Genomic DNA, 25,736 nt, shown 5'->3' on the forward strand with positions numbered 1-25,736 from the left:
TACAAGAGAAAAGTCATACAAATGGAACAACCTAAGGTTGAGCAAATGATGACAGCATTTTCATTTTCAGGTGAGCTATCCCTTAAAGAAATCAGCTTGGACCTGGAAAACTGTTCTGAAAGAACTGTGCACATATACTGTATAGCCAGATAGACACACACAGTAGTATTTACATTAACAAGCAGACATTTTAACCACACTGCTATAACATCAGGATGAAATTTCATGTACCTGTTTGAAAATTCCCAGCATTCCAGAGTTCTAAAAGGGGAATAAATCAAACAGCAGAGCACCTGGTGCAAGACGCCCAACCCTGCTGCCACCTGATCTCATGCCAAACACACTCCTCTACTTTAGACATACGTGCTTGGGTGTCAGTGTAAATTTACATGTATAATCCACCAACGGTCACATGGGAATACACTAAACACTTGTTGTGAGTTTTATCACACCAGTCAAGTTACAGTAAAATGGTAAAAAGCTAAGCTCTAGTGACCTACTGCAGGTGGCATATAAATCCCACAAATCTATTTATCTGTCTGTCCATCTATCTCTCGTTTTCAAACACTTTGAAACTAGGCTATGTCAAGTCGAAAAACTTTACTAGTTAAACCTTACAGATGAATTTCTTTGGATTTAAATGATTTAATTTTCTTACATTCACATTTTTTTTTTCCTTTTAGCAGACTTTCCTTGACTTGGTATAATCTGTGTAAATGCAGTTATTGTCTGTCCATTTCCATCTGAAGGAAATAATTAATTGCATGGCCTAATTTAGCTTGGGCTGGTGGTCTTAAAGACGGTCTTAGAAACGAAAAGAATGACATTAAGGAAAACAACAGAATAAACACTGAACTGATGTTGATAGTCCATTCAGCATTGATGACTGCACTCTCTCCATTACAGCCTGCATCAAAAACCTTATGTCATATCCCATCTTGTCAAAATGCATATCAAAAAGAGAGAGAAGAGAGAAAACTTTATTCAATCCAGACTGCCCACAGAACGAAGCCTCTCACAGAAATCTGCTTCTTTCATCTGTGGAATTTGCTCGCTGGTGCAGATTAGATTTGAAGGCATCTGCTGGAATCAATGGCACTATTGGCAGCTGTGCTATAACGGAGCGATGAGGTCTGGTATCGTGCTGTAGCTGCTGCTGGGATACAGCATTCCCCCCCTGGAGAGCATGACTGACTCATTAATCAAATATTCATACAGGCATCATCGTAAATATAGCTAGAACACAAAGTCTCCTCAAAGCCGCAATGCCTCCCAGCACAAGTGCCCTTTCATATAACACTGACGGAAAAGCCAGCATGTTTCCTCAGCCCTAATGTCCCAAACTTCCTTTTCTCCTCTCTGTTCTCCATGCCTTGTTTCCTAAATACAGCCCAGTATGAATTTACTGATCACAGACACCGGAAAACACTATGAGACGATGGGGTTATTGTGCTCCGCTGCTTCTGTCTTCACGACATGCAGTGGTGAGACAAGCAGTGACTTATTCTGTTTGGTCCCACAGAAGGGTAACTTGTTCCCCCAACCAGACCCTGTAATTGAAGGCCATGACCTTATTAATATAAGAATTTGGATTTAACATGAAAATAGCACAAGCATTGCTCAAATGGAACAGAAACAGAGGAATTAACCATGGCAACATTGAGTCCAACACAAGGATATTTTCTTTCCCCCGGAAAATGGCGTAATCACCAGATACAGATTTGTTCCATTTGGTTGAATGGGTTATGAAAGGGAGTTAGCAAGTGCGAGTCGTTTTCATTTGCAGTGTTTGTTGGGGAAGATGAGTTAAAAGATTGAAAATAGGTCAATAACTTAAGTTGTTACAGATAAATAAGTAGAATCACTTAAACAGATTTATTGTACATTCTGAAATCAGCAGTTTTAAAACTGAAATGTTCTTTGTGATTTTGCCAATTAAAGTATGATATAACAGTACACTGTGGTAAATTACAAAACCCTTCAAACTGACAACTAGGTCTGCATAAATAACAGAAAACACATTTACGCTGGTTAAATACTAGATGTGAATATCTGTGTTGCAGCAAGTGTTACAGTTCTGTTCAATGCATAGTGCTTTGGTTCAAAGGTGTTTGTAATAAAAATGAAAGTTAATCACAACAATTATATGTTAGTACAATTTAGTCATGCTGAAATTTTAGTTAAAATTATATATCACCATGAAAAAAAATACTGAAGTTATATAAATAAGGCATAATTGAATAATAAATTACTCCTTGATTCATGTTGGTTTATGGTTTTCCATTACACCTTTAAAAAAAAAGAAAACACTTATCTACCAAAGACTAATGATGATCCTTTCACATATTGCCATTATACCACTGTTTTGTTGTTAAAACTAAAATCTTATATTAGTCAGCACAGCTTCTGTGCATATCAGTGCACTATGGATTTAATATTGCTTTAAAACCTGGTGGCAGAGAGGGTTTTCAACATAGCTACCACTGCTAAATATAATTACAGACTTATTTAGGCTTTGAATTCAGTTATATGTGATACAGTGATTTCTACTTACTTGTGAAGGCACATTATCCTTCCGGTTAACATAACATAAAACATGTCAACAAACAAGTTAAATAACTACAGTATGTATACATTTCAAAAAGTAGACTAGATAGGTGATTTGAATCATTGTTTAAAAAAAAATAACTATATATACCCAGAGAAAAGAAACATGAATGAGAACTTTCTCTTGTAAAAAAAAAAGTTTTGAGTACACATACATTGCATTTATATGAACACACTTTAATGTTTGCATGTTTAGGTTGTAAATATAATTGTACTCAAATCGAATGTGGTCCATTGGCACTACAGACTTTGACTATCTCTTTATCAAACTTTGCTTTCATGGATGTGTTGATTTCAGTATGAGTTCAGTGAAATGGTCAACTCATACACTCCTTGCACTCTTTTTAAATAGGCTTTTTCTGAAATGACACAAGAACAGTGTAGAAAAGAATCCTATAGTTTAGACCCACAGTGTAAATACAGACTGATCCAGTCTTGATTTGTGGTGCATCACTTGGTTTTGGATTACTGGCCTGAAGTCTCAGAGCAGCACAAAGTCTCCTGATGTTGTCCCTGCTTTCCTTGTGTCCCTGATAAAAGGCCATTTTTGCTTTTCTACAGCAATTGAAAGTTCATAATCCTTCCCGTGTCCCACCATAAAAGTGAATGGAGGGTACTTCTCTTTCGATGAAGGCTGCAATATCTGTCACATTAACAAACACGGTTTATCAGCCTTTTCTTTTTAATTAAAAGGTAGATACAGCAGATTGTTACTTCTAATAAAGAAGGACAAACCTCTAACAGTAGTCTGTGCTGGAAGCATTTACATTAGTCTTACAGTTTGCAATTACGTAGTTAAATGCTGCCACCTGCTGATAGACATTTAAATAACAGCCTTTTTGCAGCTTAAAATGCCAATTTTCTTTTCTTTTTCTTTTTTCTTTTTTACGTTTGTCATTTTAAGCATACCAATGAGATAAAAAATAAATGTTAACGTGCCTTTTTTTTTGTACATCAAAACAATATAAAACAACATTTTTGAAAGATTTACCCACCATTGACAGCTCGGTACTGATTCTTTCATGGTGTTCAACATTTTTTGAGTAGATTCTAATTGCACAGCTTGGATCCATTTTACTGAAAGGCATTTTCTTTGGTGATGGGCAATGAAATGACTTTAAAAAAAGAAAAGAAAATTTAAATATCCTTTAAAATGTGTAAATAGAATATTTTTGTTTTTCTGTTCATGTAATCACAGTCATGCAAATGCACAGCTTAAGTATTGGACATTTTGGTGTGATAAACTGGTCAGCCAGCTCTGTTCCAAATAAGCAATGCATGTTCATGTGAAACAATCAGATCGCAGAAATAAACTATTTTACTTAGACACATTTTTTGACAAATGTTCAATTCTGCTTGAGATCTGAAAGGCTTAGACAGCTGAGATAAAAGTATGGACCAATATTTCTGTCTTTTGCCAGGCCACTTTCTACAGCATACAAAAAGCATAAAAATAAGTTATGAGGCTGAGATATAAAATGGTTGGAGCTAGATAAAATATGTTGCCGCTGATACAAAGTACAGAAGAATGTGTAAATCTCTTGTGTTCGGTAATTGAGCGTGGAGGTCTACTTTCAGATTCATACCCTTAAGTACAGAAACTATTAAATTCACATCACTGTGCGGTGGTCAGCTTTTTGTAATTCCACATTACCTGCAGAGGGAAATCGCTTGTGCTGACATCCACAAAAGACTGACAGTAATGAGGATCCATGTAAATCAAGCTGTCATCTGCAAGGACAAAACAAAAGACAAGTTATTCAAAAAACACAGTGATTATTAAAATGCATATCCTTGCCCAATTTCTATGCAGAGCAGCTCAAAGTCACCCACCTCCGCTGGGTTTCAAACAATCAAACACGAGAATTTTTTTCGGTCTTTCCTAAACTTGGATGGATTAAATGCTGCATAACCGAATCTGGTTGTACAAGCACATTCTTTATGCCGCAAAGGGGGCCGTCATTTAATTTGGGTGTAGAGAAATTACCTTTACAAACATGCAATTATATTAGATCATTTGCATATGATGAATGCAGACGGCAGGCTGAACCTGGCAGGGAGAATGTATTACTTGTCATTTAGACATCATCGCGGGGTGGATTTCAAATTGCTAAAATGTAAATGGGTAAATATTGACTACCTACATGTACAACTGAAGGTTTCCACTGGCTACTGAAAGTGATGGAGAGTTGGCTATGGCTATGCAAGCTGCTTATGTAAATGAAAAAATCCTGCTATTTCTGATACCCTTGCATGATGAATGGTGTAGCGTTTTTGATGGGTTCGGGGAAAAATAAAATAAGCTTCTCTGATGGCGATGACCTTCTCTTTGTGTGCATTCATTTATTTTGTCTCCTATAAAAGACTAACCTTGAAATCCAACAAAAAAGTAGGCCTGTTTAGGCTTTCCGCTAAAGATGCAGATACAGTACTCTATGCTTAATATGCTCTAGGGAAAAGAGAAAGAGAGTCAATAAGACCACAGTAGCTTCTTGTACAGTAGGTACAAGCCTCCTCAGCACCTCCTTGAGCAGCACAGATAGGCTGTTGGTTGACCTGCGCTAGGGGAAGAATGGAGGCCTCTAATGTGGCCACCAGTCTTCGTGCTGCGCTGCTGGTCCATGTCTCCGTATCCAGGGGCTCCAAGGTCAGTGCTTCTGACCAGGTCCAGTCTTGTGAAAGAGATTTAAAAAAAGGGTTTTTAAAGGATCATGTTAAAATGAAGACTGCAGAAATGGCTGCTGAAGATTCAGCTTTGCCATCATAGGAATAAATTACATATTATAAAGGAAAACAGAAAACTGTTAGAATTTTCAATTCTAATGTTTCATTTGATTGTTTTATTCTATTCTTCATCAAATAAATGCAGCCTTGGTGAGCATAAAAGATAACAATTTCTGACCAGCAGTGCAATTATAATCTTTATTTTGTTAATTACCTCATGAATTATATCCACTAAGAAACAATGGAGCAGAAGTCTTTCAGAAGTCCTAAAAGTCTGTCCTAGATTTCTCTGAGTGACAGAGATATTTAAAAATTTTAAATAGACAGCGGAGCTTAGCAGTGGTGCTTTAAGAACAAAAGTCCAATTATGATATTCAGCATAGTCAATATTTCACTTTTATCCTCACAAACAGAGGTGGCTGTCTGAAATAGAGTAAGTACAAGTGCTGAGGGGTCATAAAGGTGCTGGACCTGGCTATGGGGCCATTAGACAATGACCTTGCTACTTGTCAAGGCCTGTAATTGGCTAATAAGTATATTTTATTAGCCATTAGCCGCTTTATAGACAGATATTTCTATAATGACATATTTCATTACAGACGTGGGCTCTGGATGATGCTTCAATGTTGTTTTTGAATGAAGGTATTAAACTGCCAAATGTCGTGGCCTGTTCACCATATTACACAAAACTGCCCTCCGTCAATCATAAGAGAACTCATTCATTAGAGACTGACAACCTCTAACACTGAAATACCCAGCTTCTGAAGTGAAAAATTAATACAGAATTTCACTATGCAAATGAAGAGATAAAAACTTTGCCTACATACATTTAAGCAACAAACAAACACAGAACTGTTTTTTACAGCTCTTGCATGGACAGTTATCATATGAAAGCTATAATTTAATTTAAATAAATAAATTGTTCACCCAACAATAAAAATTTGAAAAATTAAGTAATCCAACCGACTCTAGTCCATCCAATCTAACATGAAAAGCTGCATGCTTGTAACAATAATAAATTAATCATTAAGGCATTTATAATTTCTGGACAAAATTGGAGTCCTCTATCCATAATATTGCTTTCTCCAGTGAAAAATTATCTTGTCTGAGTTAGGAGAGAAATATGCACAGATCAAGCATGGTCTACAAACTAACAGTTCTGAAAAAATATGTTGGTGGATTTTGTTGTGAGAGGACTATGGGAGATGGACTTTTTCACTGAAGGAAATGTTATTAACGATTTGTTTCTTACAAACACACAGCTTTTCACTTCACAAGATGTTAACTGTTGGACAGGAATCAGGCTCTTATCAGCTCTTTGGACTCTGTTCCAACGAAGAACAAACTCATCTAAGTTTTGGATTGCCTGTAGGTGAATAATGTTCCTTTTTGGATGAACAATACCTTTAAAAATAAGAATATATGATTTAAACTCTTATTGCCAGATATAATTTTATATATATACAGTACAGACCAAAAGTTTGGACACACCTTCTCATTCAAAGAGTTTTCTTTATTTTCATGACTATGAAAATTGTAGATTCACACTGAAGGCATCAAAACTATGAATTAACACATGTGGAATTATATATGGAATTATATACAAAACAAAAAAGTGTGAAACAACTGAAAATATGTCATATTCTAGGTTCTTCAAAGTGGCCACCTTTTGCTTTGATTACTGCTTTGCACACTCTTGGCGTTCTCTTGATGAGCTTCAAGAGGTAGTCACCTGAAATGGTCTTCCAACAGTCTTGAAGGAGTTCCCCGAGAGATGTTTAGCACTTGTTGGCCCTTTTGCCTTCTGTCTGCAGTCCAGCTGACCCCTAAACCATCTCGATTGGGTTCAGGTCGGGTGACTGTGGAGGCCAGGTCATCTGGAGCAGCGCCACATCACTCTCCTTCTTGGTCAAATATTCCTTGATGCCTTCAGTGTGACTCTACAATTTTCATAATCATGAAAATAAAGAAAACTCTTCGAATGAGAAGGTGTTGGTCTTTACTGTATATATATATATATGGAGCCTGGAAGGGCAGGGAACTCTTCCCGATAGGTCAGCCAAAGGAGTCCTTTCAAAATCCATCAACATTACCTGTAACAACACTGTCATCTACAGTAATTCTTCAGCAGTACAACTCTCAGTAGGGTTTTTCAAGTTTTCAATACGACCAATACAAGTTAACATACATCGTTTTTGGAAACATGTCATTGATTTTTCTTTCCCTAATGCTTAGATGACATTTCCACCACAACATTTACAACATACCTGCTCACATGTCTTGTTACACTTAAGAACTCCTATAGTATACTATAACCTATATATCAAGGTTTAACATTAAAGGATGGTTGTGATTTCTGTGGTTCCTTTTAAAACCGATTACATCTCAAGACTGGAAGGTTTTTGTTATGTTAAAATAAAATATTTATCAAGAGCAACTATGTGTATTGATAAAAACTGTCGTACATTCAAGTCTTAAGAAATAATATTTTTAGTGTGTTTCATTTGTAAGACGTTTGTTATTTGTCTTTTATGAGTTTGACAACGTTCAGGGATCTCGAAAGACTGATGCCTTTGAAATACGTACTAGACTTAGTAACAATCTAGTTTAATTATCAAATGAAATAAGTAGGTAAGGACATATGTTTGTCTATTATTTAAGCGTTTATGTAGCTACTTAAAGAGTTTAAATTAAACACGATCTACAGCAAACCACGATTTGTTAACAACAAATACAGCTGTGATTATCTAAAGATTACACGATTAGTGGAAGTGGTAACGGATGCATTTCACACTTTTCTCTAGACATATGGCTTCCTGTACAAGAGCCCTCTATTGTTCGCACAGGATATGAATCACCGGGAAGACTCAGACCCACGATCCCGAGAGACTGAAAGATGATGTGCGTTTATTTTACAGTTTTACGGTACTTTCTCCTCTCTCGTTCGTCTGGAGCGCGTTATTTTTTCCCATCCGTATTCCGACAAGTCCCGCCTCTGACCTGCTCTGGTTACTACGGCTTTATGAGTGACTTCTCAACTGTCCAATCACAGACTTATTTTAGGCGTCAGGAGGTGGGGCTTGTGGAAATACGGGTACGGGGGGGTGGAAGGAATATCGCGACTGGAGCGCTGGAGTTACTCGAGCACTCAGCGGCTACAGTAATGGCTGAGCGCCGCGCCTTTGCCCAGAAAATCAGCAGGTAAGGATATCTAACCCACCTCCAAGCTATTGAGTTTAAATATATTCTCCCAGCGCCCTGCGACCATTCTTTGTCCTCTGCCTCATGCAGTTGGCGAGCGTGCCAGTCTTTCCCAAATAAGGCCTAGGCGTTGAGTTAGCTTGAGCAGACGCTGAGTTTAGAGGCTGTGTCTCAAAACCTAGGGAGCTGCCTACCAAGACTGCTCGGTATGGTCTAATAGGCGCGACTGGAGTGCCGTCTAGTTAGGCAGCTTACTAGGTTTTGAGATGCATCCATAGAGATGCCCGAGCGACCCACCCTAAACAGCAAGACAGCAGTATAATGCCTTTGTGCTTCTGTGCATTAAAATCAGTCTTTATCCCTGGGTTTATAATACATAAATACGTCTTTTGTTAAATCCATCTAGAGATTTAACGATGCAGACTAGGCTGATTCAATGAAATGCAGTGTTTAGTGTTTGTGAGATGATGGCTTGACATACTGACACATCGGGATCTTGAGGTGTTATGCTGTCAGTATGCAGTCATATGGTACACTAGTATAATAGTCAATATGCAATCTTATAGTATATGCACAGTCCACCACAGCTTTTAAACTCTTAAGTAAATAACGAGAATTAAAAATAATGTAAGCAATGACTTTAAACCCGGAGATCATGAATAATAATTATGCATAATAATTTCTGGTGTATTACGGAGAACATCATCAGCTGACAAGTGCTCAGATGTCCTTGCATGATATTGATGGGTTGCATTGCTGTTGTAGTCATGCAGCTATTATAAAGCCTTTAAGACCATTTCAGACTGATATTCAGTATGCTCTGAAATATAATGCATAAGTAAATTTCAAGCATATTCTTTTTTCCTTGTAACGACACTATGTGATCGATGTTTAGCTAGTGGCCTATTTTGTGGAGCAGGGTCCCTGGGTTATCATAATAGACTACCAGTACAATTAAGTCTCATAATTGGTTAAAAACATCTCTTTTCAGTCTAGATTTCCTTTGTGGTGTTAAATCAGAGATTAGACCTCATATGGGTTTAAAAAAGGAAGTGACCTTTTAGGCTCCCTGGTGGTTTCCACAGTCTTGGCATTTCCCAGACGCTGAATGCTGTTGTCTTTTCAGTGACATGTAATAGGATGATTTGATTAGTTCAGAATAGACTTAGTGGCACCTGCACCCTTGATTCCAATCATTACTTATTATTAAACCAAATAGAAAAATGCCTTTTATTGATTTGATCAAGGAAATAGCTATGCATTTTTTTTTATTCATAAGATAATATTGGTTTTACCCATAATATAGAATACAAAAAGCCCCAAAAAAGTCAATGTCTTATCTAATTTTATTATACACAAAGCAAACCTGAAAGCACTAAAAAATCTTGAAGCTCACCCCTTTTTATTGAATGACTTGCTAATTAGATATTCAGATGAAATCTAATTATTATTATAATTTTTTTGTAAGTCACAGAAGCTGTTTCTCATGGCTCTGTTTACTTTAAGTGCAAGACGTTTTCAGAGATGTGTGAAATATTCCCTGAAAGTCATGGTGTTAGCCGGTGCCTTGGTAAACAACACATCCGCGTGGGCTAATCATCTGTTCCCTCTTCAGGAATGTCCAGCCTAAATAAAGGTCCCTCCAGAACCAATAAGGCCACTGGGGGCGGGGTTTTGTTTCAGTGTATTAGAAGAGGATTCTGATTAGAGATATTGACCTGGACTCTGATAATATTGTAAATTTAGTTCTTCTTACTGTAGACACATTGCTTTTATATAAACCTTGATGATAGTTTTTCTGCTTGTACTTTATAGGACAGTAACTCAGCCTGTGAAAAACTGAATAATAATATGTTGCAATCTTATGTCATTACTCTACAGTAACAAACCTTTTCAACCTAACCTACTGGAGGGGCTTAGGTGTATTGTAATGTGAACATGCAGAGACTTGTCTCTTCACAAGTTTTGCTAGTATGTTTTTTGTGTTGACTTTTTGTTTTAATGCTGTTTTGTTTTTGAATATTCCTGCAAAATTGCGATTTGTGCATGGTTAGTATAGATTTTGTATTCAATTAAATTTAAGGTAGATTAAAAGTCACAATATATTTTTCCTATACCATAAACTAAAACTGCTGAATGAATGAAAAATATGGAAAATAATAGCCACATTTTCAGTGCATTATTTTTGTGAGCCCAGTATGCTGCCAGTATTAGTTTGATGTATCATTGATTGTTGCTATTTACAAAAGCTTAGGCCATGAAAAAGATCATAAGACTCTGGCTATATTTGGAATAGCATAATACTTGTACCATTTTAGCAGTAATTGGTTTGTATACTCTACACATCATTGGAACACTTGGATGGAGTACTTCTGTACTGTACAGTTCTATCAAGCTATTCTCAGTGGGACAAACAATGTGGAAAAAATCTCAACTTTCAAGTTTTTTCTTGACTTTGTTGGCTTTTGTTGCTAAGTATTTGTGTCTTGTTCTCCAGGACTGTAGCGGCTGAGGTCAGGAAGCAGATTGCTGGTCAGTACGGAGGCTCACCTCAACTTCTCAAAAACCTCAGTGTGGGTGGGAATGCAACTAGTAATGCTGTGAGTACTACATTTTAAAGAGAATATACTTTTCGGTGTTAAATCTGAGAGATTGACGTTTCAAAGGGGTATTTACCACTATCCCCTTTAGTGTGACAGTCTTTCTTGGGAGATGGCGGCAACAGTTCTCACATTCTCTTTCTGTTCCTCTTTGGATTTGTCCCTATAGATTCCTCTGACAGAGGCTGTAGAGCCAGTGGAATTTGAAGAGTATTTGATCACACACCCTCCCCTCATAGAGTCGGGACCACTGAGAGATCTGATTGAGTTTCCTCCAGATGACATTGAAGTTCTTTACACGCCAAGAGAGTGCCGAACTCTTGGCCAGGCTGTGCCTGAGGAGGGGTGAGTGTGTTCAGGGTGGATTGTTTCGAAGAATTGAGGAATACATTTAGTATGTCTCTGCAAACCAGCATGTACACAGTGCGAGAGGCGTAATGGAACGAAATGAATCAGATTGTCACTGTGAACAGTTTTAAAATGTATTTCGTGATTATCTCAATAGTCATTTAAGCTTAACAGCTGTTCTTTTGTTACATACTGCTTTAAAATATTTGACTTGTTCTTCCTCTTAAATTCTTTTTCCAGTGAGAATGATCCACATGTCAGAGACTGCGTCCGGTCTTACACTGAGGACTGGGCCGTTGTTAACCGCAGGTATGATGCTTCACTTGATTTCCTTTTTTACATCTGTTCTTACTTTAGAATTAATAGAGCTTTTTTTTCTGATGCGTGGGATTCTGATCCATGATTTTAAATATGAAGCTGAAAGTGTTATGTTTTTGGTGCCTCTTTTTGACGACAGATGTTTCAATCCTGAGGAAGTACAGTATCTGTAACACTATCTGTAGATTTCTGCAGGCACAAATTTTGTGTGGGCTTGCTCATAAATGACAAAGAGGAATTCAAGTGTATATTGCCTAACAGTCTTTCTCCAACATGCTGCTTTTATGGTAGTTTTCACTAGGGCTTTTAACTCTTGAGGCAAACTCAAGCAGCTTCTGAGATATTTATAGGACCTTCATAAGTTACTGTGAATCAGTTACCTTGGTGATTCTTAATTGATAAGCCCAAACTCTTCATATAATGGTTCTCATTGTAACCATGTATAGTAGTCCAAACGTATCCTCATTATTATTACCCAGTCATTGTGAGAAAAGTAAATGGAAGTGATGACATTACTCCCATTAGGGTTGAAAGTTTACTTTAAGCCTACAAACTTTTATATAATTATGTAAACTGATTTTCTGTAATTTTATCCATCATTCACAAAGCACCACTGAACTGAATTTTAACATTAGTACTGTATGTAAAATACTCATTACATAAAATAGAGCTTAATGCTTTACTGATAAAAAGTGATACAAAATTGAGTAGTGATTAATTTTAAATAGCTATTAGTCGTTTAACACGTAATAATTTAAACTATGATTAAACAAGTCTCTTGCCCCCCCCCCACCCCACCCCCGCCGCATACACAAACACATACAAAAAAAAAAAATATATATATATAAAACAAAATAATTATTAGAAAATTAATTCAGGCACACATTTTTTTTTTTAATTCATAATTATCATATAAAGCTTTTCATGTCAATTTTTAGTTATTTATGTATGTATGTATTTACTTATTTTAAAAAGGCTTTGAAAATATTTGAATGCACAGGTACCACAAGTTGGGCACCGCATTCAATCCCAACACTTTGGATAAGCAGAAGGAGAGGCAGAGAGGTCTACCCAAGCAGGTTTTTGAGTCTGATGAGTTGCCAGATCACAGCAGCTATCAGGATGATCAGGTAAACCTGTCTTTGCTACTGTTGCGTGTGATGTGAAGACTTTGATGATTGCACAATATCCCTTTGAGCGTCTTTTTGAAATCACTGAATATAGACACTGTAGGGCTGTGCAAAAAATCGAATGCGATTTTCATGCACATCTCATCAGTAAAGACGCTCCTGTAATTAGAAGTATATCTCCCAGCACGTGCGTTCAGATCATGGTTGCCAGGTTTTCACAACAAATCCTGCTCAGTTGCTTCTCAAAACTAGTCCAAAACTAGCGTTTCGCATTTCCAGGAGGTTCCCCGATAAACAAAATTGCTTTCCGGAGTTAAAATGTAAGTTTTATGGCATGGTTGCCTTGGTAAAGTTCGCATTTTAGGGGCTAAATATCACGTTATTTCTATTGGGGTGGCTTCCACCCGCGGACATGAAAAACAACCACAGACTTGGCAACATTGGTTGGCATTTACTACACCGAGCCGTAATTCACTGACAATCTACACAAAATCGATTTTAAAATCGGTGGCGATTCTTTGTCCATTTTGAAAGCGATTTTGTGTTAGTTGTCGGTAGACTACGGCTCTGTGTAGTAACTGCGGTTGTTTTTCATGTCCGCGGTTTGAAGCAAACCCGATACCAATAATGTGATATTTAGCCCCTAAAATGCGAATTTTACCAAGACAACCATGCCAAAAAACAAAACGGATATTTTAACCCCGGGAAGCATTTTTTTTTTATCTGGGAACCTCCTGGAATCGCGATTAGTTTTGGACTAGTTTTGAGAAGCAACAGGGCAGGATTTGTTGTGAAAACCTGGCAACCCTGATCTGAACACACGTGCTGGAGATAATACTTCCAATTAAAGGAGCATTTTTACTGATGAGATGTGCATAAAAATCGCATTTGATTTTTTGCACAGCCCTAAAACACTGACTTTTGCATGTCACAGGATGATCTGAAGCGAAGGTCCATGTCAATTGATGACACTCCGCGTGGCAGCTGGGCTTGCAGTATATTTGACCTGAAGAACTCGCAGCCTGATGCTCTGCTGCCTCATCTTCTGGATCGAGTACCCAATGAAGAAATCGACCACCACAATGAGGACCAGCGCAAATCAAACCGTCATCGAGAGCTCTTCGCACTGCATCCTGCTTTGGATGAGGTAGAGTATGACGTTTTGTTTCAATATTTCCAATATTGTGTTTAAATATACGGATTACCAAAACACTTCTTGCATTAATCATTTTTTTTCTTTTTCTTGTAGGAAGAACCCATTGAGCGCCACTGTGTGCCTGATGTTCCAAAAGAACATTTTGGTCAAAGGCTTCTTGTCAAGTGCTTGTCCTTGAAGTAAGTGGGGAACAGCTTTTGTGGACTGAAATGTAACATCTGTGGCTAGAGTGTTGCTGATAAGCTTCTCTTCTCCCTTTTAAGGTTTGAGATTGAAATTGAGCCAATATTTGCAAGTTTGGCCTTATATGATGTCAAAGAAAAGAAAAAGGTGAGCTGTAATTTCCCGTGTAATGTACAGAGTTAAAAATTTTGGAAAAATGTGTGGTGTCATAAAAAATAGAAAGAATCGACTACATCACACTTGCAAGTAGGGCTTTCACTAACGATTATTTTGGTAATCGAGTAATGTAGTAATCCAAGGATTAATCGAGTAATCAGATATTTATAATTGTTTTTGTGGTAATAAAAATAGACCTAGGCCTTTAACAATAGCCTTTAAAATGAATTAAATACATGCATAATAGCAATGAGGCAATAATAATGAGTTCAAATAAAGCAAGGAATCAAAAGCAAGTAATCATATGGTTTTATTGAACAAAACTGGTAAAATACATTATGTATTATAAAAAATAGAGCTAATGTACATTACACATTATAACAAATGTCTGCAGAGGGCACCAACACCCTGCCGATTGTTTTTACACTTTACAGTGTTAATCTAATTCTTGCTTAATATTGACTAAACAACATTTAATTCAAATGTCCACTTTAATATTTCATATTTGGCCATTTCTTTACGACAGAATTGATACTAGGTATAGATGCATAAATGAGTACCCCCACCCCCCAAATAAATACAAAATATGTACTTTTCTATGTCCACTAATATACTTCATGGAGAGATGGCAAAATTGAAATGTAATAAACATATAATTAATAAAAACAGAGAAATATGTGTCATTAAATATCTGTATATCTGTCAAATAAATAAATTAGCCAATTTAGTTTAAATGAAGGACTGCTGAAACACCCTAGATTTAATTCAACAAATATAATTATGCCTGTATTAGTATGTCCTCCATTGTTTAAAGTCTACAGCTCTGAGCCTTCTTGACACTCAGTGTATAAGTTCATGACAAACTGTCCCATCTGGCCTGTTTAACTCCTGGAGGATGACCTCCTTAAAAGCAATGGGAGTGTTGCTCAACTCGACCTCCAAAGAATTCTCCACATTTGTGATTGGGTGAAAAACATGTCCACTAAAGTATTTTCACCTCGGCAGAATTAACATCATCATTGTCATGTTGAAAAAATGCCAAACAACACAAGGAATGAGGAGATTTTAACATCTTCTGTTTTAAGTTTGTGTATTACATCACACAGTTGTATGTGAATTCACGACCGCATTGATAAAGCACAACTCCTCTTGCATCCCTATATAAGAGCTTTACTGGGAACCAGGCACTTCTCACAGTACTCCTCCTCTAGAAACACCAAAACATTTTAGATGCTGTAAAATCCTAAAATCGACTTGGTCTCAATTTCTGTATTATTTTTTCTATATTTTCACACTTTTATTTATTTGGTAACAATTATTTGGTATCCACTGTGCTCTTTTGTGCTAATAAATAAAAATCCCCTGACAGTTCTCTCCCAAGTGGTTCCATTGTTGTCAGTATTAAGTCTAAGAATTATTCACTGGGCTTTATACCATTTTTAATTGTCATGAAATTAGTTCCATTTAAAAAGTTTTGAAACAACGTACTTACATTTCAATCAAAAATTGCTTTAAACTAACACCCTAACATGTCTTCTAAATAAAGAGTAATTACTGAATTTCAGTTTCAGAGGGGCTGTACTCATTTATGCTGTGCATTGTATTATGTTTATTTATTTGTAAAATTGTGTTTTAAAATTGGATTTATAAAACCAAATTTGATGGGAATATTTATTTATTTACCTTTTACCCCATTGATTTCTAATAGTTTTAAGACAAGTTCCATTTATGTGTACAGGTAGTAGTCACCTGTTCGAGGATTTTAGACACTGTCATATCCTAACGTTTTCCTGTGGTAATCCTCAGATATCCGAGAACTTTTACTTTGATTTGAACTCTGAGCAAACGAAGGCCATGCTGCGACCTCACATCCCATCTGCTGCTATCTCCACCCTGGCCCGCTCTGCTGTCTTTTCAATCACCTACCCTTCTCAAGACGTCTTCCTTGTTATCAAGGTTGGTTATATGTTTCAGCATACGTCTTAACACTCAGAGTCTTATTCATGAAACATGAGCAGAATATACATAATTGTACTTGAACTTTCTATTTATCAATGCATCCAGAAAAAAATGTTTTTATCATAATTTTCACAAAACATTGCTCATTTGCACTGTTTTTGGGTTCAGCTTGAGAAGGTGCTTCAGCAGGGAGACATTGGAGAATGTGCAGAGCCTTACATGGTCTTTAAAGAATCTGATGCTGCCAAAGTAAGCCCTTCTTAATAGTTTATACATTGTACACCAGCTCCTAGTGGAATTCTGTCCAGCATGGTGACTGTTTTTATTTTCTCTTCTCTGGTACCACAGAATAAGGAAAAGCTTGAGAAGTTGCGCAGTCAGTCTGAACAGTTCTGCCAGCGACTAGGGCGTTATCGGATGCCCTTTGCCTGGACAGCCATACACCTCATGAACATAGTGAACAGTGCCGGCAGCCTAGAGAGAGACACAGAGCTGGAGATGGGGCTGTCAGGTCAATCTTTAAAAGACACAGATGGTCGTGCATATTTATCTTGTACTTGTAGTTTGAAATGATTCTTCTGAACAACATTTGAATGGGTGATGAAGACGAGTCTAATCTCAATTTTGATTTATTTTTGCTCTTTATGCCATACCACAGCATTTATTTATTTATTAATTGCCGATTTTGTCTTGTTTTGTCCTATCTGATCTTGTAGTACTGAAGTTTAACTACTTGACTCTGCATCATTACACAGAACGGAAAGGCTCTTGGTCTGAACGGAGGAACTCTAGTATTGTGGGGCGTCGTTCGCTGGAGAGAACCACCAGCGGAGATGAATCATGTAGTCTGACTAGCTTTAGACCAGCCACCCTGACGGTCACCAACTTCTTCAAACAGGTCACGCTGTTATTCAAAAAAAAAAAACATCCCAGTATTGATCTCATTCATAGAAAGTTCACTGTCCTCCAGTTACCAGTAATTGCATAGTTTGGACCATTAAAGTTAATAAATACCCCTGCTGTTGACATTTAAAAATATTTTCATATTTTATTAATATATTATATTAGGAAGGAGATCGACTAAGTGATGAAGATCTCTACAAGTTCCTAGCCGACATGCGGCGGCCATCCTCTGTGCTACGTAGACTGAGGCCCATTACAGGTAGAGCTCTTTTGACATATTTGTGCAATGGATTTTTGGCCATATTTACATTTTTGTAATGAGTTATGTTACTCATTTATTAAATGCCCTCAGCCCAGCTGAAGATTGACATCTCACCAGCCCCCGAGAACCCTCACTACTGCCTGACGCCTGATCTGCTCCAAGTGAAGCCTTACCCAGACAGTCGAGTGCGGCCAACAAAAGAGATCCTGGAGTTCCCTGCCAGGGACGTTTATGTGCCCAACACCACTTACAGGTAGAAATGGCTAGATCAGTAATTCTCAACCTTTTTGACTCCAACACAATAATATTCAAAGGCACCCTATTCGCTTGCTAAGTTGTGACGTAACAAACACTGTGTCCGAGTACAAGCCTCTACTACATTTCAAGACTTGAAATTTAGGCTTTTTATGTGTAGTACTTTTTATATATAGAACACATTTAAGCTTAACTTTTAGGTGGCTTTCACACTGGGCTCGTTTGCTGTGGTTCAAACCTGAGTGTGATTATTCCCAACATCCCCCGCAGCGTTGGTCTGGTTTCACACTCTTTTGATTCTGTCAAACCCCAGTGCAATTGTGGTCATCACAAACGTGCACAGCATATGATAGAAAACAGAACATGAGTCAATATATTGTGTTTTTTAATGAATTTGGTGCTATTATGAGCAGCGGAATAAATAACATTCTTTTTCTTTTTCTTTTCTTTTAAGAAATGCCTTGTCGTCTACTTCTTGCTAAGTAATCAGAGCACTTCCTTTGTGAGTAGACAGCCTCGCTGTATGGTCTAACGCTGCTATTTAAGCTTACTTATTTAGTCAAGGTTGACCAGACAAAGATTTTTATCCTCTGCATATTGACATAACCTGTCATTCAGAGGGCATGTTTGTTCACCCACAGCCTGTGCCAACTTTGTTATCTTCCTCCGGACACGCCGCATAGTCAGCCTTGATTTAGGTGGTGCCGCCTGGGCAGATTGGGACATAATTTACTCCTGACAACATTCCCGTTCTGGATTTATCACGCTTGTCATGTCTGTAGAATATACAGGTTGTATAACATGTTAATTATGAAGGATTGATTTCCCACACAGGTTAATCTTGATCCTCTTGCTTGATTATTTATTTATTATCAGTTACTTTTTATTTCCCCTCCCCATGAACTAACAGTAGTGCCAGCCTGGAAACTGGCTTATTTCAGTCGAGAGCCCACAGTGCAGTTGTTCATATAATGTTTTCTTTGTTGAGAAGATAATGCTCAACTTTGTTTTATTTATGTAGTGAAATTTATATATATATAAAAAAGTTTGCCTTGTGAATCAAAGTATACAGTGCTTTGAAATAATTTACAGAAAGACTGGTTTTTATTTTTGCTTTATTGTCTAACTGTGTTGTTATAAATACGATGCATCTGACTACCATTGAGAAACACTGTGTAAACTAAATATATACAGTACAGCTGAGTATGTACAAAACATAACTAGGAGTCAATATGACTCAGTAACAGAAAGAGACAAGCAAAAGATCCAACTTCAACCATAACAGCACATTTCTTGGTTACACCTTGTAATAGTTTTATAATATCAAAATGACAAATATCTATTTATTGTATAATATAATATAATATAATATAATATGGATGTGTTCATAACCATTGTAGTCATGATTAATGAAAGTTATTACAAAGTGTTACCCATTGCTTTCTACTGTTGCAAATTTGTGTAAATTGCTTAAATTATTAAGTTAACATACAGTATGTGAAATGATGTTGAGAAGCTCTATAGTTGAGTGCAATGTAGTTCTATAATTCTATCCATATAAGTCTACAAACTAATTGATGATTCTTGTTGACTCTTGATAATGACATGCATCAGATCCTGTTCCAGAGGTGTGATCTGCCATGGGTCTTTGCCATTTGAACCTGTTCAGTATAAGTATAATATTTTACATTTTTTTGATCTATGAAGATTGCGAACTAGCACATGCATGTTGCAATAACCCTTTGACTTGGCTTTTACCCTCTACCAGAGTCAATGACCTGTTGCAGTTGCATCATTGAGTTTCTGCTGTCTGTGGAGAAAGGGAAAAGCTTTGTGTGACCCCTCGGATTGATTCTGAATTACACAATGGAGAATATAGGGTCAGGGATTATTGAAACTGGGTTGATGGTCTGATGGTGATCTTTGTGGATTTGAGGGTGTAGGAGCTTCCTCTGGCTGGTCTCCAGTAGATTCCTTTCCTGCGCTGGTGCCGAGCTCTCAACCTCATCCAGGTGTATCTCCCATTTAGGTTGGTGTCCCCACATGCATCAAACCACCAACCTCCTGAAACCAACAAACAGTTAATATACAAGGAATATGAAATTATATATTGAGGGATATTACATCTTAATTGTGACCATGTGATACCTGTGTAGTTCCGGGCGCAGTTTGACTCGTCGTGATTATCGTTGTCTCTGTCCTTGGTTGAGAACTTCATGCCAGTGTGGTTGCTCATGGCATCAGGCAGATCTCCAGAGAGGGGTGCCACGTGAAGAGCATAATCAGATGCTGGACCTTCCAGGGTGAATGTGTACTCTATGAATCTCTTTTCCTCCTTCCAGTCTTCCAGTTCGATGTGTAAAATGTATTGTCCTTGTTGAGCAATGGAATGAATCTTCGCCAAGCCAAGCCAGAACTCTTCTGTAACACAAGGACATTTCCACTTAGTTCCAACCAAAGATGTATGATAATACAAAAGCATAAGCTGTTTATGGATGATCAAAGTGGCTTATTTATTATTTTTATTTTTAATCTGTGTAAACTGAGAGAATTAGATCGAAAGCTGACATCTTGCACGACATATAAGGGCATACTTACTCTCCAGTTTGCCAAATCCATTTTCGTATTTTTCCCATGACTGTTCAAAGTCAACAGAACCATCCTCCCTCCTCTGAATGACTGTGGCTGCACCATCTTAAAACCGAGTAAAAGTAAAAAAGAGTATATTGTATTCAGCTGGATTAGAATAGTGGTAAAGGCACAGCTTTCTTAGTTAAGTAGCCACATGGCCTGAGTTTCTTGTGTCCTTTCTTTTTACTTGTCAGAATTTTTGTATCTGATACCAATAGGAAGTCTGATTAGATGAACATTATTGGTCTCTTACCAGCACTTATCTCACAATAAACATAGAAAGGCTCCGATTGATTGGGTTTGATTGGGTAAATTCCACTGGTCCTCTGGCCTCTTTTGAACACATCACTGCAGTCCTTTGGAAAGTCTGTGCAGCAAAACACACAGTTTAGTTTATTTTAAAGCACTTTTAAAACTGCCTCGAAATTGACCAAAGTGCTGTACATTAGCAGAGTAGCCAATACAGTATAAAAATTAATCAGAATAAACATACGCAAAGTACACAAATAGCAGATTTAAAGCAGAAGCAAAGATCACAGTTGATGATTTTAGATTTATTAAAGCAGCAATTAAAATGACTATGATTTTGTGCTGTTCTTACCATTTATTTCTGCAGTTCCATTGGTGGAGTTAATTTTTAAATATCGAAAAGGGTCAGGTGTTTCTGGGTTTAAATCCAAAGGTTTTTCAGCTGTTTCTTGAAAAGAATCATAGTTCAGCTGAAATAAATTAATATTTATTCTCAGTAAAATGGAAATAAATTAATTAATTATTTCAAATTGTAATCCCTTGATATTGACATTATTAAAATTCAATATAATTCATAAAAAATAGATATAGCAAAATATAATCAAATTAAATTCTTATGAAGTCAAATACATTTTATAATATACATAATTTTATAAATATTTTGTAAGCTAGAAATAGTTCTTAGTGCAATCTCTATAGGATGTGTACTGTAATTGTAAATTGATTTGTCAAAGATGTGAAAAATTCTAATTCTTTTCATTAGAATTGCTTTGAATGTTAAATTCAAAATGTATAATCTTAAATTTCTAGTGCAAATAACATGAGACATTATAGAAAAAGGGATGGATACCTTTTCCTCAAGACTCTTAATTTTGATCTTCTGGTAATTGAGCTGTTCGTGTTGCTCTTTAACAGATTTAAGCAGATCAGTAATGGTCCTTTCTTGTGTTTCAATCACATCCTGCAATAGACAAGTTGTCAATGCAGTAAATGCATAACTGGATTCAACTGTAAGAGATCCCAGTATATGATCAGTTTTATTGATATGCATTCATTTCGTTTTTGCTCTTGTCAACAAGATTTACATGCACCTTTAGACATGCAATTTAAAACTAGTTCTGAGAAGCCCTCTAGTTATAATGGGTTTGGACAATTTCAACAAAAGTTCTGAATTAACCTTCGTGCACTCACCTTTAACGCAGTAATCTCTTGAAGTTGCTCCAAAGGCATCATGCTCACAGACAAGCCCTTCAGCTTCTCCTCCAGCCCACCAACCTTGCTGTGCAACTGGCTTCGCTCTTGGAGAATGTTGTTAATTTTGGAGTTGATCTCCAGAGACAAGTTTCTGATCTCCTCATTATTGGCCTTCAAATAAATGGTCGTCTCCTTCAACTTCTCCTCCTCTTCTTTGATTTCACTGGTGACCACTGAGAGCTGGTAGAAGGAGCGATCAAAGATGTTGAGCTTCTGGAAGATGTCGTTGATCTGAGACTTGGTCTTGTGCACAAACTCTCTGAGGCTCTGGCCGAGCTGGAGCAGACCGTTAGCCAGGAGTCGTACGTCATCTAACATGGCAAAGTGCGATCTAGCCTCAGTTGGCGGCACGGTGACTAGAATAGGTGCCTCAGTGGGTGCTTTCCTTAGGTTAGGAGCTGCGCTTGTTGTTGACAAGCTCAGCCAAAAAAGCAGGAAAATCAGCATCATTTCAGATGGTTTGAAGGCAGAGTTGTTCACTGCGTCAGTGCGTTCCCAATGCCTGTCTGGATACTCGTCTCTTTTAGCCTGCCTTTCTCGCTACTCTTCTAATCTCCTACTCCGAGAACATTGCCAAAAACAGCAGAGATTCCTCAAGATATATACAGCTACACTGAGAGGGGGAGGGAGCATTTGGTAATTATTAAGCTGGCTGTGCTTGAGTGTCCTCCTCCCAATCTGGAAAGTTTACTCGGTGCAGAAAATTTACAGTATCTCTCTCTCTCTCACACACACACACATCCATAACCTGGCCCCTGGTTGCCTCTGATAAGCCAAGATGAACGATGCTGATGAATCATCCCTCCGATCGATCACATCATCACCACGGTCACTTGGTGCACTGTGCATGTACCGCTGGAAGGGAATTAATAATAAAAGTATGCGATTTATGGTTCTGGCTTTGATTTAACAGTCACCTGAATCAGCGAATCATCACTCTCAGGTGCCACTGAGAGGGTCTGCATGTACAAGCAGAATCGTCACTGAATCACAGGATGCTTCAGCTTAGGCAGTAATAAAAAATGAGTGATGACTGAAGTTGGGGGAGTTTGTGCCATTTGCACTGATATGCACAAGTTTTTATTTACTGCTTAATATTAATCTCCCATCAGCTTTCAGTGTGATATATATATATATATATATATATATATATATATATATATATATATATATATATATTAGGGGTGTAACGATACGCGTATTCGTATTGAACCGTTCGGTACGACGCTTTCGGTTCGGTACGCGGTACGCATTATGTATACCGAACGGTTCGTTGGAGTAATTAATTATATTTGAAAAAAAAAAAAAAAGAGAGAGAGAGAAATATAATGATATGCGTTCAACAAGGTAGCCCAATAACCCAAACAACGTAACAGGCAACGCCCCTGACACTCCCGAAGAAGAAAAAAACACCATCTTATATGTTTATGTTAGGCTACTCAGCAGGCGCTCGCTCACTCAGTACGCGCTGAAGGCTCGTTGCAAAATAGCCAATGCGTTTAACAGACTAGAAATGAGAAGATCCTCCAATAACCAACAGGTCTGGTGTTTGGGTGCACTTTGGATTCCCTTTAAGCTATAATGGTGATGGCAAGAGAGTGGTGGATAAAAAAACAACGGTATGTCGCATCTGCAACATGACAGGGTACACCAGCGGGAATAAAAAAAACAAAAAAAAAAACACCAGAGGGAATATCTGGGATATATGCGTCAGTACTATCTGGGAAAAGACGAAAAAAAGGAGAAACATGCACGCAGCAAACTATCCCTGCAGCATTTAGAAACTATAGCTTACAGGGAATCCAACCCAAACACCAGACCTGTTGGTTATTTTAGGATCTTATATTTCTGGTCTGTTAAAGGCATTCGACATTTTGCAACGAGCCTTCAGCGCGTGCTGAGTGAGCGAGCGCCTTAGGGGCCGTTCACATATCGTGCCTAAAAACGCATGGAAAACGCTAAGCGCGTCTTTCTCCTCCTTTCCAAAGCGCTTGGGCAGAAGCGCTCATGAGGCATCTGTCTTTGCTAAGCAACAATGACGTGCTCTCTCCATGAGACGCGGAAATTTCAGCGAAGGATAAATGGATTTGCAGCTCTAAAAATCGCTTGCAGTAGCGCTGCTACTAAATTTATTTCAAAATTGCAATCCATATACAACTATGATCAGCTGATCCTTCATCTTGGCTGAGCTCTCAACGTTGTTACGGGAAAGGATGAAGCTGATTGGTTAGTTCTTGTCACATGACCCGCGGTGCGCTTGCGGCATTCTGAAAAGTTGAGATGTTTTTACATTTTGCTGTATCTAAAACGTATCGAACCGAACCGAACCGTGACATCAGTGTATCGTATCGAACCGAACCGTGAATTTTGTGAACCGTTACACCCCTAATATATATATATATTGTGGACTATTCAACACTGTTGCATACAGATTTTTTTTGCATGTGAGATAAAAACGCATTTAACAATTTAAACATATTTTTATCTGATGATAGTACATTTTTGAATACAAAGTGTATTTTAAGGATTGACCATATTAACATACATACATACATAAAAGTTGAAACAAACTAGATTTCATTTTTATTTGCCTGCCAGCGAGCTAACTTGGTTTATGTCTGCTCCAGTGATGTATTCTCGATGCCCTGCTGCACGCTCAGACTGACTGGTCCTGTTCAGACAGGTGCGGACAGTTTGTTCTCAATCCATATTTGTGTACACGGCGAACATGACCGGACTCCCCTTGTGTACCCAGAGGCCATTCCGGGAGCTTGTGTGTCACTGGTATGGGTGGGAGGACTGCAATGTCCCCTCTTACACCCTGTGCCAAATAGAAAATGATTAACCCATTATTATTTAAAGGGGTTTTCCTGAACTGGAATTGCTCCACTTTTTTTAATTGCATTTCTTATTCTTGTTTGTGTGTGTGTGTATGTGAAAAGGCAACTAATATGGAAACATTTTAAATATTTTCATGGAATAATACACTGTTGATGCTTGAGTGTACAATGCAAAATCATTATTCACTTCTTACAAACTTTTTCCTTTTCAAGGAGAGATCACTGTATGAAATAAATGTAATATTTGCTCCACATTAGAGAGGAGATCATTTAGAGAGAGCTTGAGAGATCTGTGCTCCTTGGAAAGTCTGTGAACTTTGCGGTCTGTGCAGTCTCCCCGGAGAGTGCGATGCACGTCAATGCAGTATTTTTTTCCTGTTCTTGCAGCTCCTGTAACCGCAGAACGGAAACGACTGTGCAACAAAAATCTATCCAATGAAAAGATCAGTGGGGATTAATGTTAATGTTAAAGATGTTTTCACATGCTTTTTTGAAGTTCTGTTTTGTGCAACTAAATTGGGTGTAAATTCCAAATTCCAGTAGTTTTTTAAAATGCTATTTGAAAATTAATTAGTTGTTTCCTGTTCATTTTCACAAGGGACTGTTAAAATGTCAGTTAAGGAATCATTTCTAAACTTAATTTGCTTTTAAGATATATTTAACTTATTGGAACTTTTTAAATGTGTTTAAAAATATATATAATCTCTGTCTACCTGTGTGTGTAGGAACCTGCTGTATGTGAACCCACAGAGCCTGAACTTTGCTAACCGTCAAGGCTCAGCCCGCAACATTACAGTTAAAGTACAGTTCATGAATGGGGAAGATCCTAGCAATGCTATGCCTGTAAGTTTTGACAATGCAGAGATAAATTTTCAATCTTCAAATTACCATACATATCATGGAGAAGCACTCGCCTGTCTTGGTGAAATGGCATAACATACTTAGAGTTCTTCACTCGTT

General features: G+C 37.6%; 3 protein-coding genes across 12 annotated transcripts in view; 1 reads left to right on the forward strand and 2 right to left on the reverse strand.

Annotated features, from left to right (window-relative positions):
• Positions 1-3,088: 3,088 nt before the first annotated feature.
• LOC128015114 (cysteine protease ATG4C-like) lies at positions 3,089-8,303 on the reverse strand. The gene is made up of 6 exons (XM_052598804.1): positions 8,261-8,303; positions 5,164-5,279; positions 4,978-5,056; positions 4,262-4,338; positions 3,603-3,722; positions 3,089-3,250 (listed from the first exon to the last, which is right to left on the reverse strand). The coding sequence occupies exons 1-6, from the start codon at positions 8,301-8,303 to the stop codon at positions 3,089-3,091; spliced, it is 597 nt and encodes a 198-aa protein (XP_052454764.1).
• Positions 8,304-8,346: 43 nt separating this feature from the next.
• The window catches only part of LOC128015631 (dedicator of cytokinesis protein 7), a 43,794-nt gene continuing 26,404 nt past the window's right edge, over positions 8,347-25,736 (forward strand). For 9 of the 10 annotated variants that reach the window (XM_052599647.1, XM_052599648.1, XM_052599650.1 and 6 more), the window contains exons 1-15: positions 8,406-8,532; positions 11,030-11,132; positions 11,302-11,477; positions 11,721-11,789; positions 12,799-12,928; positions 13,863-14,075; positions 14,178-14,263; positions 14,348-14,414; positions 16,230-16,379; positions 16,551-16,631; positions 16,731-16,893; positions 17,138-17,280; positions 17,451-17,544; positions 17,638-17,800; positions 25,502-25,619. In XM_052599647.1, the coding sequence (XP_052455607.1) occupies positions 8,495-8,532; positions 11,030-11,132; positions 11,302-11,477; positions 11,721-11,789; positions 12,799-12,928; positions 13,863-14,075; positions 14,178-14,263; positions 14,348-14,414; positions 16,230-16,379; positions 16,551-16,631; positions 16,731-16,893; positions 17,138-17,280; positions 17,451-17,544; positions 17,638-17,800; positions 25,502-25,619 (1,794 nt within the window). In that variant the 5' untranslated portion in view covers positions 8,406-8,494. Of the gene's footprint in view, positions 8,533-11,029; positions 11,133-11,301; positions 11,478-11,720; positions 11,790-12,798; positions 12,929-13,862; positions 14,076-14,177; positions 14,264-14,347; positions 14,415-16,229; positions 16,380-16,550; positions 16,632-16,730; positions 16,894-17,137; positions 17,281-17,450; positions 17,545-17,637; positions 17,801-25,501; positions 25,620-25,736 lie in introns of all 10 variants that reach the window. The other variant, XM_052599649.1, reaches the window with a different exon arrangement.
• LOC128015634 (angiopoietin-related protein 3-like) lies at positions 18,901-22,507 on the reverse strand. Its single transcript, XM_052599659.1, has 7 exons — positions 21,874-22,507; positions 21,533-21,643; positions 21,035-21,152; positions 20,687-20,800; positions 20,401-20,496; positions 19,951-20,223; positions 18,901-19,866 (listed from the first exon to the last, which is right to left on the reverse strand). Exons 1-7 carry the CDS (start codon positions 22,384-22,386, stop codon positions 19,691-19,693), a joined length of 1,401 nt encoding a protein of 466 aa, XP_052455619.1. The 5' UTR covers positions 22,387-22,507; the 3' UTR covers positions 18,901-19,690.

Source organism: Carassius gibelio, chromosome A6 (genome assembly GCF_023724105.1).
Source record: "Carassius gibelio isolate Cgi1373 ecotype wild population from Czech Republic chromosome A6, carGib1.2-hapl.c, whole genome shotgun sequence".
NCBI lineage: Eukaryota > Metazoa > Chordata > Actinopteri > Cypriniformes > Cyprinidae > Carassius > Carassius gibelio.